Genomic DNA, 11975 nt, shown 5'->3' with positions numbered 1-11975 from the left:
TAAAGAGGAATGAGACAGGAAAAGTCTGTAAGACTCCCTTTTTCCTCACTTTCTTTTTCCCTTCCCTTCCTCCTTCCTTCCTGCTTCCCTCCTTTCCTTCCTTTCTTAAAACAAAAAACAAAAAACAAAAAACAGAAAAAACACCTCCATTTGGAAAAGCCACTGGGGATATGTCAAAGACAGAGTGACACAAGAAAAAGGACAATCCTACACCTGGATCCATTCAAGAGACCGTAACTATCATTTTTCCCAACCTGTGTACTGTCATGTCTTTAAAGTATTCACGTCTTTGGGACTCAAAGCTGATGTTTTGCAGACTGTGGGAGGGTACAGGAGTCTGGCTTCTGGGAAGCAGGGGCAGTTCTCAGGATTGGATGTCTCCTGTGGTTCTGTTTCCTGTGGTTGGCCAAAAACCTTGGCTTAGAAAGTGAGGACCTCCCTCTTCCTCCCACTTGTCCATTCTTGCCTGAAGCTCTGAGGGATCAGCAGCGCCCCAGGCCCCTTTTCATGCTCTTAAGTGGTATTGAGATTGCTGTTCCCCGTTGATTTCCATGAATCATTAACCAAAAGAACCATCTGTGGTGGTACCTCTTCTAGCAGCTTCCAGATCCTTCTTTTCCTTGGTCCCCTACAGTAGTTGTATGGCCATGGGATTTGTGAGGGTCACAATGGTCTCAGGCAGGTACCCTCCCTTTGTTTTTGCTGATTAACTCCTGCTCAAGCTTCAAGCCTCAGATGAAACATCACCCCTACTGGAAAGACTCTCCACCCCTTCCAGCACTGTTCCAAGACTATGAGAGATTCTGCCTCATGTGACATGATGTGTCCATGAGGTCCATCCTTCTGTTCAGGGCACCCAAGACACAGTGTGACAGTTATTCCGTTTGGTAGTGTATCTCCACTTTACTGATACATTAGAGCCCAGAGGACTTCATCTGAATTTATTTTTTAGCAGCTTTATTGAGATATAATTTATACACCCTAGAGTTCACCTATTGAAAGTGTACAATTTAGCAGCTTGTAGAGCGTAACTCCATAATCAAACTTTAGAATATTTTCTTTACCGCCCAAAAGAAACCTCGAACTCATTAGCTGTCACATCCATTCCTCCTATCCACCCAGAAGCCAAATCCAAACCCTAGGCAACCACAACTCTCTTTACTGTCTCTATAGATTTGTCTCTTCTGGACATTTGTATAGAAATATTGTTATGGTAATTCTTTTTTTTTTTTTTTTATATAGCCTCTTCTGGCACTCAGTAGTGGTTAGGAAATGTTTCTTCGGTAAATGAATGCACGACTGCGTGATTGAGAAGTTGCACGGAAGGGTGGTACAGGGCAAGGAGTTGTAGACTAAAAGCCAGAAGACCTCTAATCCAGTCTGGTTCTGTTGTTTATTTACACGTCCTAGGGAAAATCATTTGACTCTTCTGACTCTTAGTTTTCTTTTTTTTCTTATGTCTATTTATTTATTTTGAGAGAGAGAGAGCACATGAGCAGGGGAGGAGCAGAGAGAGAGGGAGAGAGAGAATCCCAAGAAGGCTCTGTGCTGTCAGTGCAGAGCCCAATATGGGGCTCCATCTCATGAACCCGTGAGATCATGACCGGAGCTGAAATCAAAAGTCAGATGTGTAACCCACTGAGCCACCCAGGCACCCTCTGACTCTCAGTTTTCTAATCCACAGAGAAATAATACCTGTCCTCCTTATCTCAAAAGGTTACGGTGAATGTCAGATAAGAACATTTATTTGGCAGTATTTTGTAGATGTATGCATGCTGTAGAGATGTAAAAAGAATTTGTTTGCTTTTACTTTAATCTCTTGAAATGTCTATGATAATAAATCATTTACTCCATCAACTAAAGAGGAGAAGGTAGAATGGCAGAGTGCCAGTCTAAGGGGGTTAACCCGTGGACACCCATGTTTCATGTCTGTGTCTGGAATGGTAGCAGCTGAGACAGAGAAAGAGCTGACAAAGCTCCCAGGTATCCCACATGTATTACTGCATAAGTTTCCCAGCCAAATAGGGAGATAAGAATCATCTTAAGAGCCAAGATTAAACTCAATTCACTGGAAGAAAAATGGTGATGTAACTTTCTTTTAGCTCCTGGTTATCAGGAAATCCTGGTCCGTGGGCTCATCACTTCTCTCCTGCAGGGCATTTCCACCAATCAGAAAGAGGGGGTATTCAGGTGTAAGAGTGAGTTCTTTATTGCTTCACCTGGGAGTGTTGATGGGACCCTTCTCCATCCCAGTTCAGTCCCTTTCTCTCCCTACGGATGTAGAGGAATTTATGGGAGATGTGCGGTGGGTGTAAATTTATTTCTCAAACATAAAATTGGAACTCTGCGGAGAGATATACATGACAGAGGTGATACGAGACAAACAGAATACACCCTCTAAATCTAATAAAGAATTTTTGGGGGCGGGGGAGTGGCCTTGTAAGTCAAAGTTTATTCTCAAAGGACCTTTTCTCCCACCCAATGTTTTTGTAAAAGAAATTCCCCAAGCTCCAGAGAGTATGGAGGTTAGAGAGATTAGAAGAACCTCTGGTCCTAGTCTGGTCCAGGATGGAGTTTGGGTAAAAATACATGGATCTAGACCAAAGGACCAGTCCCACTTTCTCCAACCTTTTGAAGTCTGACACTTGGAGCTTCCCCAGGGGTGAGCCAGCGGGCCAGCCCTTGCCCATCTGCTCCCTCCCAGGAGCCTTGGGGCTCTGCCATCCAAGTCGCCATCTTGCTTTCTCCACATCCCTGACCATGTTATCTCTCCACTCCCCCTGCTCCAGGAAGGGCTCCCTTCTTATCCTTCTTTTGTGTTATTTCAGCTGTTTCCCACACAGCCACTATTTTCCTCTGATCCAGATTTCTTAGCCTCAGCATTGTTGGCATTTTGGGGCCACATAATTCTTTGCGGGGAGGGGCCATAGGACGTTCAGCAGCATCCCTGGCCCATTCTACTCCATGTCTGTAGCACCTCCACATCCCATACTTCCCAGTTAGGACACCCTAAAAATGTCTCCAGACATTGTCAAATGTCCCCTAGGGACAAAATTGTACCATTGAGAATCACTGCTCTAATCCTTCTGCTTCCACTTGAAAACCCTTGTTTGTTATGCATTTACTACATGGAAGTATATATTTATTTTAATCTATTTTAATATATTTAAGAATCACCTCGGAGGGGCACCTGGGTGGCTCAGTCGGTTGAGCGTCTGACTTCGGCTCAGATCATGATCTCACGGGCTGTGAGTTTGAGCCCCGCGTCGGGCTCTGTCCTGACAGCTCGGAGCCTGGAGCCTGCTTCCGATTCTGTGTCTCCCTCTCTCTCTGCCCCTCCCCATCTCATGCTCTGTCTCTCTCTGTCAAAAATAAATAAACATTAAAAAAAAATTAAAGAATCACCTCGGAGTTTCTTAAAATGCACATTTTGGTTCAGTAGTCTGGGGGGAAGGGTTTGAGATTCTGCATTTCTTTCTTTCTTTTTTTTTTTTTTTTTTTTTTAGTGGGGAGAGAGAGAGAGAGAGAGAGAGAGAGAGAGAGCATGAGCAGGGGAAGGGCAGAGAGAGAGAATCCCAAGCAGCCTTCAACTTATCAGCGTGGAGCCTGACAGGGGGCTTGATCCCACGACTCAGATCATGACCTGAGCCAAAATTAAGAGTCAGATTCTTAACCAACTGAGCCACCCAGAACCCAATATTTTGCATTTCTAATGAGCTTCCAAATACCGCTGTTGCTGTTGGTCCACAGACCACACTTAACAGGCTGTACGTCATTGTGTCTTTGTGGCCCTAGATAGGACTTGACTTTATAGATGAGGAAACTGAAACACAGACAGCTCGGAGGCGACTCAATCATGTTTTGAACCCAAGTGTGTCCATGTGCAAAGCTTGTGCTTATAACCAGCAACCTGAGTTGACATTGGGCCAAGGTCCCTGAGTTCTCTCTTTGTCATCTCTGCCCAGGTAATCGCGCTATAAGCTCTGGCACGTGTTTGCCTGGAATGTCCATATTATACGATTCCTTCCTTAGACAGAATTAGCTACTCATGACCCCAGGTGGATATCCTGGAACCTAGCGCGGTATATTCCATGACCTCACGCCTCTGTTCTAGCCTGCCCTAACAGCTCATTCCTCCTGCCCCCCTGCCTCTCAGCAGACAGTCGCTAGCGCTGTCTAGAGAGCCCCGGGGCTCACTTTCTCTCTCCGCTTCCTGCTCAGCTGTCTGTCTCTCCAGTCCTCTCCTGTCTCCCCCCTTGTCTACCGTTGCTGCACTTTAACTTTGTGTTCTTTGCTGTCTCTTGGACGCCCCTGGGCATCTTCTTACCGTAGTAGGGAGGAATTTTTAGTAATGCTCTGGATCCTGGAAGGGGAGGAAAGGGCGTGGTGTGGGCTCCTGCCCAGGACCAGAGGGCAAGATGTAGGTCCTCCAGGAGCAAAGGATTCAAGCTTGGTCCTCCTACAGGCAGCAGCAGCAGACCAGGGATTGCAGAAAGGATTTTGTCTGCTTAAGGAAATAAACACCGTTGCACGTGTGATGAAGGGAAGGGGTGCCGGTGCCGGAGAGATCGGGAAGGGTCTGCCAACTGGAGAGATGGGGAAGGGCCAAGTCCCCCAGGGCCCCCTGTTCTTCCTTCTCCACTGAGCTGCGGAAAATTTTCCCGCCCCTCATGTCACTTCCTATGCCCATGTCTCTTGCCTGAACCCGGTTTTAAAGCTGTTTGTGCAGCCGGGTGTTGTATGTAAGCGATGAATCACTAAATTCTGAACTCAAGTTACTCCTGAAACCAATTTTGCACTGTATGTGAACTAATTTAAATAAAAATTTGAAAACAAAACAAAACAAAACAAAAAAACAGATAAAGCCTCTCTCTGCAAAGGGCGAGAGCGTAAATATTTTGGGCTTTGTGGGCCATAGGATCTCAGCCACAACTATTGGTCTCTGTCACTGAGCACGAAAGCAGCCAAAGAAAATATGTAAGCAAATTGGGTGTGGCCGTGTCCCAACAAAACTTCGTTATTCATGGACACTGAAATTTGAATTTCACATTCTTTTCATTGCTCAGTATTTTTTTCAATCATTAAAAAATGTAAAAACCATTCTTAGGTCACAGGTAAGCTGTTCTAGGCTCATTCTTTGTCTGCAGTTTGTCATTCCCTGATGCAGGGTCCAGTGTTGCCTACAACGTGTCCCAAGGACATGGTCAAATACCCATGGGAACTGCTGCATAAAACAAAGTTCAGCGCGGGTCCCTGCCTGCCCCCACCCCTCCCAGCCCTCACGGGAGCTCTCAGTGTCCACTGCTCTCAGGAGTGAGCCACGTTTCTGAGAGGGGCTGGCAAGTGCCTGCCTTCTCTAATTTACTCACTATGAAGTCTCTTGTCCCTCAGGACCAGATTCGGTGCAACATGCTTTGGGAACACCGCTCCAGTCTACTCATCACTTAAACATGGACTAACTGATGTCTGAACGTCTTGCTAGCCGGACATAATGTTGGGTTTCTTGACTGTGCTGGTGTTCCGGACATCCCACACTGTCACATGCCCTGGGTGATCCCCGGCCAAGCAGCACAGGCCGATGCTAACCCACCGGGACACCAGGGCCCCTCAGCTTTCCAGACCTGGCCATGCACACACTTCTTTATTCTTCCTGCACCTGAGAAGGAACCATCGGTGGCCGCATGTCAGGAAACACTCTGAGATTCCTGGCCCTGAGCCACCACAGAGGTGCTCATCGGCTATCCTGAGTCTCTAGGTTACTGTCCCATCATTAATAGGGCATAATTCCTGAAAGAGTTTGGAGTAAGGAGACTGGGGTACTCTGCGTAGCAATAACGTATTTACATGTGTATGGAATTTACAAAGCATCCTGTCATTTTCCCCGTTTCCTCCTTGCACCTGCCCTCTGGGAGAGGTGGGACAGGTTTTTTTGTGTGTGTTTTAATTTTATAGATGCAGAAACTGAGGCTCAGGGTAGTTGGGAGACTTGCCCCTGGTCACAGAGCTGGTGGCACAGCCAGAACTCAGCCCGAGGTTGAATCTCACCTCAGGGGCTGTTTTTCCCCACATCCCCATTGTCTTCAAATGAAGGGTGAGTAGGCGGTGAAGTAATTCTCTAGGAGAGCATGACCAATTTCCCTTTCTCCACCTCCCCTTTTTCCTCTGCCCCTCCCCCCAGCCCCCATATATATGATCTCCACCAAGCCTTGCTAGCCTGCACATCTTTACTTTAGAAACGGCTTTCGGGGCTGGGAGAAGAACCTTCCACCCACAGTTACACCCCGGTCGGTGAACGGTGAGGGTGCCTGTCCAGCTTGCCCCTCCATAACAGGAGCCAGCCACCCCCAAACAGCAAGCCCTCAAACGTCACTTCCAGGACCTGGGGTGAGTGATGGGGGGGTGGGGGTGGTTCCTGAGTACTTAGGCTTCGAAGCATTAGACTGCTGCCTCACTGGGAATGGGTCCTGGGGGATGGTGAGGAGCTGCATTCTCCTGCTTTAACACCAAGAAGGATCTGGGCTGGATGGAAGGAAGGCCGGGAGGATTGTGAGGTCCAGAGATGAATTGTCAAGAGAGGCTGCAAAGCCTGCAGTGTTTGAAGGAACAGACTTTGAGGGAGACACTGAGGCACCGACCTGCATGGCAGAGGATATCGGGCATTCGTCCTGGGCACGTGTTAGTCGTCATTCCAGACACAGGTCGGCTCTCACCTTCCTGCGCAGTCTAGGGCTAGAACTGAGTGGCTTCAGGTTTGAGACCAGTGCCCGGAGTAAGATAGGTTCTTAAATGTTTGTGGAAGGAAGAAAGAAGAAAGAAAGAAAGAAAGAAAGAAAGAAAGAAAGAAAGAAAGAAAGAAAGAAAGAAAGAAGAAAAGAAAAGCAGGAAGGGAGGGAGGGAGGGAGGGAAAAAGCGGGGAGGAAAGAAGGAAGGAAGAAAAGCAAAAGGCAAAGGAAGCAGGGAGAAGAAACTCTGTGCGTTCGGTTATGATAAACAGATAATGGGTCACCATCGTCTAGCTTGGGGCCTCTACACAGTCATCCCAAATGGAGCTTCAGTGGGAGGTTTTAACGGTGATTCACCTGGAGATCTGATTCCTCCCTCTCATTCAGTTACCTGAAAAGTTAATTCTTAGAGTCAGGGGTGAGTCGCACATTCGAGGTGGCAGAGTGAACGTGTGCCCCTAACCTGCTGTCTGTGCCCCTTCCTACAGGCCAGGGTCAATCCCTGGACTCCCCTCATTGTGGGGAGCAAGGATGACCTTCTCCTGGGGGAGGAGTAAAGACCTGCTCAAGTGTGCCTCGTGACTTTAGGGCAGAGCTCAGACAAACAAATGCCTAGTTAAGGTCCCTCTCCTTCAGAGTTCAGGTTCACACGTTCTTTGGCACATTAAATGCCACCACCACCCCTGCCTTCTTGGTCAAATTCTGACGGGCTGGTTGTTGGCTGGAGAGAACGGACATGGGGTGAGGAAGGAGGTGCTGGGTGTGTGTGTGACATGGGTGGGCATGGTGGGGGAGGGCAGAGAGAGAGAGAGAGAGAGAGAGTGAGACCAGAGGGTACAAGATGGAGGGACAGAAAGACCCTCGCCCCACCCCAGCGCACAGCAAGGCTACATGTTTAGAATATTCTAACACTAGGAACTTACCCTGGTCTCAGATTTCACATCTGTGTGTCCCCGAAGCTGGCTAAGGTAGAGCCAAGGGGCATTACTCTGGGAATGTCGCTGCTGGGCAGAAGTCCTTCCTCAGTGGGATGCCTCCCTTTCTTCCAGCAGGATCCACACCTGGTCCTTCCTTCACTGCAGATGGGCTTTCCAGTGCTGAGGACTTCCCTCCTCTGCCTGAGTCTGATCCTACATCTTTGGAGCCAGGGGCCAGGCATCCAGGGCCAAGAGTTCCAATTCGGACCCTGCCGGGTGGAGGGAGTCGTCCTCCAGGAACTGTGGGAGGCCTTCTGGGCCATGAAGGACATTGTGGTAAGTGAAGTGTTGTTCTGGACCCAGCCACAGGGGTTGCCGTGAGCGCCAGACGATATCTTATGACTATGGAGCCCTCTGTAACTCACTTATTATTTTCCTATATGATAACTCAAAGTCAGATGCATCACAAGCCCACATTCGCTCTTGCACATAAGGAAACAGAGGCTCAGAAAGATGTGGTCAATGTCTAGGAAAATAAACACAGCCCAAGGGGGATAGAGAAGGGATCCTGATTCACCTGGGCGTCATCTACGGCCCAGCGGGACAGGGGACTTCACCAACCAGCAGTCGTGGGAAATTCTTTGAGACCCACTGAAGTTTTTATCTGCCAGGCTCCTGCTAGTCTGTTCCCACCTGCCAAGGCTTTGGTTAAAGGTAGAAAGAATGGCAAATGCTGAGACGGGAGGGGGCGGCTTGTGAAATGTGACTGTGAATTTCACCAAGTCCCAAAAGTGACCCAGTACTCACACTGGCAAATGTGCTCCTTAAACAATGTTTTGGATTCCAGGCAGAAAGAGGGAGCTCGATGAGGCAGCCTGGGGGAGGGGAGAGTGAGGACTGGGGACAGAACACCTAGGTGTGATCTTGACCTTGAAACTGGGCACAGTGCCCCTCCCCCATCAGGTTCCTTGTTTGCACATTGAGGAGGCGGGAAGATGAGCTCTAAAACTCCTTTCTCGCAAGGATGATTTGACTATAATCCAAGATCTGGAGCGGGAGGCGGGGCTTCAGAGGAAGCTCCAAGGGCAAGAGGCAGCTCGAAGGTGCAGCCCCCACCCATGCCAACCCCTATGGAATATGGAGGCAAAACCCTGCCCCTAAGTCATTCATAAACCAAAGAGGCTTATTTCTTCCTGACCAAAGGAATCCAACAGGTTCCTGGGCTGTGAGAGCTCCTGGGATTCCATCCGCCCCGGGGATTAAGTATAGTGATTTTTGTGGCTAGAAATTTGTACCCTCACCCCAGGGGCCAACTCAGCACAGCCCTTCTTCGGTCCTCCCGTGGTCCTTCTGGCCTCTGAGATTTCAGACTGGATAGATTTGGGGGGGTCAGCGTGCATTCGCAAGGTTGGTGTCTGTGCTGCCCCCGAAGCTGGACACATCTTTTCTTTCTATTCCCAAAGCAAGCTAAGGATAACATCACAAATGTCCGGCTACTACGGAAGGAGGTTCTGCATAACGTCTCGGTAATCAGACGCTGGGGAAAGACGATGCCTCTGTCTCATGACTTGTCTTCTATAGGTAGTGGTGAAGGGTGGTCTAGGGGAGGCTGACAGAAACTTCTCTTCTGCCTGGGCATCCACTTAGGTCTCTTTGGTTCCCATCCTTCTCCTCCACTTTCTTCCCCTCACCCGACTGGGCGGTCAATGAGCACATGTACTGAGTCCTGATCCCTGCGAGGTGTTGAGCTCCACTCTGGAGCTCACGGGAGCTGGAGTGCAATTCCCGTGTTCCAGGGTGTCAGTTTTGTTTTCTCACTTCTCTTTCCAGTCCTTTCCCTGGACTCTCAACACTGAACCACCACGTGTCTTTCAGGGTCCATCACTCCCCCCTACAGCATTAGAGAGGCCATGTGGTGTAGAGGAAAGAATATTAACCAGATGGGGAGTCAGCGGTCCTGGGACCTAGGTCTGGGTCTGTGGTTCCTGCTGTAAATCAAAGGCACCACTCTGCATGCCCCCGAAGACTCCTTCAGATCTAATGTTTACTAACATCTCCTAGAAGATCTCTTTCTCTCTGTGCTTACCTTGCCTCATGTGGCACGTGGGTTGTGCATCCAGGGCCCGGGGTGGGGGGTGGGGCGGGGTGTGTGCAGAGGGCTCTTCGTGACTGAGACCCTCCCTAGAACGCTGAGAGCTGTTACCTTATCCGTGCCCTGCTGAAGTTCTACTTGAATACCGTTTTCAAAAACTACCAGGATAAGGCAGCTGACTTCAGGGTTCGGAAGTCATTCTCCACTCTGGCCAACAACTTCGTTGTCATCGTGTCAAAACTACAGCCCAGTGTGAGTAGAACAAAGCTGGGACCCGGTGCCCAGAGGAAATGGTATATTTTGAAAAGATGCCCTTCCTCCCCTCATTTTTTTTTTTTTTAATTTTTGAATGTTTATTTATTTTTGAGAGAGAGAGAGAGAGAGCAGGGGAGAAGCAGACAGAGAAGAAGACACAGAATCCGAAGCAGGATCCAGGCTCTGAGCTGTCAGCACAGAGCCTGATGCGGGGCTCAAACTCACAGACCCGTGAGATCATAACCTGAGCCAAAGGCAGACACTTATCTGATTGAGCCACCCAGGCGCCCCTCCCTCCCCGCACCTAGTCCTGTTTATTCCTTAACAGGGATTGAGTGCTGTGGTGGAAAAGGGTGCAGGCTCTGGATACTACTAGTTTTGGGTTCCAGTTCAGATCTGCTTCTAACCAGCTGGATCACTCTTTGCAAAGAAGTCAACCTCCCTGAGTTTCACTTTTCTTACCTATAAAATGTAGATGATCACCCCTACATGGCAAGATGGCTGTGAAAAAGAGAGGAGTCAGCCCCCACCACGGGTGGGAGTTCGGCAGTGGCGTGGCTACCTTGAGAATGTGGGACTCAGGGCCTGCCTTGGGAACCCCTCTGGCATCACTGGGAAGGAGTGGGAGGGGCTTGCCTCTGCTGCTATCCAACACTTGAACTTGACACAATTTCTTTTCTATTATTTAGCAGGAAAATGAGATGTTTTCTGTCAGTGACAGTGCACGCAGGCGGTTTCTGCTGTTCCAGAGAGCATTTAAACAGGTAATCGATGTCAGAATTTGAGAGCCTGCCTATCCACGAGTAGACTAGACAGAACTGTCACACGAGGGTGCCTCAGAGGCCTAATGCAGAATTCACTGCAGGTATCTCCACCCGCCGTGCCCGAAATCTACCTAATTTAGCACAAGCACAGGCGTATTTGCATTAGTTATCACGTACTTTGCCCAAGCTCCACAAGCTACATGGTCCATGTTTGTGCCACTTGTCGCGTTAACATGCTTTTCTATCACCCTACAAGATGATTTCATTATCAAGGACTCTCCCTGTGTGTTTTATGAATACCTGAGCTAGGCAATTGGAGTCGGAAGGAGGCCCCCTACCCCCCAAACACAGACTTCCAATCTCCAGTATTTTCCATAATGCCCCAAAGTTCTAGTTTGTGAGGAAAAAAAAAAAAAAAAAAAAAAGAGGCATGGGAAAATCTATTCCTGTCTCCCAAATAAAGACTACAAAGAAAATCCAAATTTCATCCCCAGACCCCTGCTCCCAAAATATGATTTTGATCACTTTTTTGAGGAACAGATATATCAGCCTAAAAATAAATGGTGAAGAGGAATAACATACAGAGGAAAGGGGCCACCAGGGCCTCAGTTTCTTCATCTGCAGTTAGACTCAGGAGGGTATCGAGATCCGCCCTGCACTGGGGTTCTAGAGTTCTTATTATCAGGAACTCCAGTGTTTCTCCCTCGTTCCTTACCCATTGCTACGCACTGGTCCGTTGGTACTCACTGCCTCCCCCACCCCACCCCTGCCAAGGAACAAATGACGGGGCAGGGAGTGAGCTCAGCAGAGGCTATCCCAAAGGTGATACAGCCCATGACTCGGGGTCAGGCCAGCTCCAGGAGTGGTGTGTGGGAAAGAAATTTATTCTTGTGGCTAATGTGGTAGATCTTCAAATGTCCTTTCTCTTTAGTTGGACATAGAAGCGGCCCAGACCAAAGCCTTTGGAGAAGTGGACATTCTCTTGACCTGGATGGAAAAATTCTACCAGCTCTGAATGCCGAGACCAGGAAGGCGCCTTGTTCTCCATGTCATTTCCAACGTTCCACGTCCCTTCATGTGATAATATTCTCTGGGCACATCATGCCCTTGATGACGGGTTGCATTCTTGGCCGGGCTTATCTTCAAATACTTCATTCTTTAAGTGGCCCCAAAGATAGCCATGGAAGGTTCCCTTGGATGCTATGAGTAATCTACAAAGTAGACT

The 11975-nt window shown here is 48.6% G+C and overlaps 1 protein-coding gene across 1 annotated transcript; it reads left to right on the top strand.

The window, feature by feature from the left end:
* Positions 1-7592: 7592 nt before the first annotated feature.
* On the top strand, positions 7593-11912 carry IL24 (interleukin 24). Its single transcript, XM_058700259.1, has 5 exons — positions 7593-7975; positions 9103-9165; positions 9825-9983; positions 10676-10750; positions 11682-11912. The coding sequence occupies exons 1-5, from the start codon at positions 7718-7720 to the stop codon at positions 11763-11765; spliced, it is 639 nt and encodes a 212-aa protein (XP_058556242.1). The 5' UTR covers positions 7593-7717; the 3' UTR covers positions 11766-11912.
* The last annotated feature ends 63 nt before the right edge of the window (positions 11913-11975 follow it).

This window comes from Neofelis nebulosa, chromosome 15 (genome assembly GCF_028018385.1).
Source record: "Neofelis nebulosa isolate mNeoNeb1 chromosome 15, mNeoNeb1.pri, whole genome shotgun sequence".
Classification (NCBI taxonomy): domain Eukaryota; kingdom Metazoa; phylum Chordata; class Mammalia; order Carnivora; family Felidae; genus Neofelis; species Neofelis nebulosa.
The sequence above is the reverse complement of the archived record's forward strand: the minus strand, read 5'-3'. Positions and strand labels throughout refer to the sequence as shown.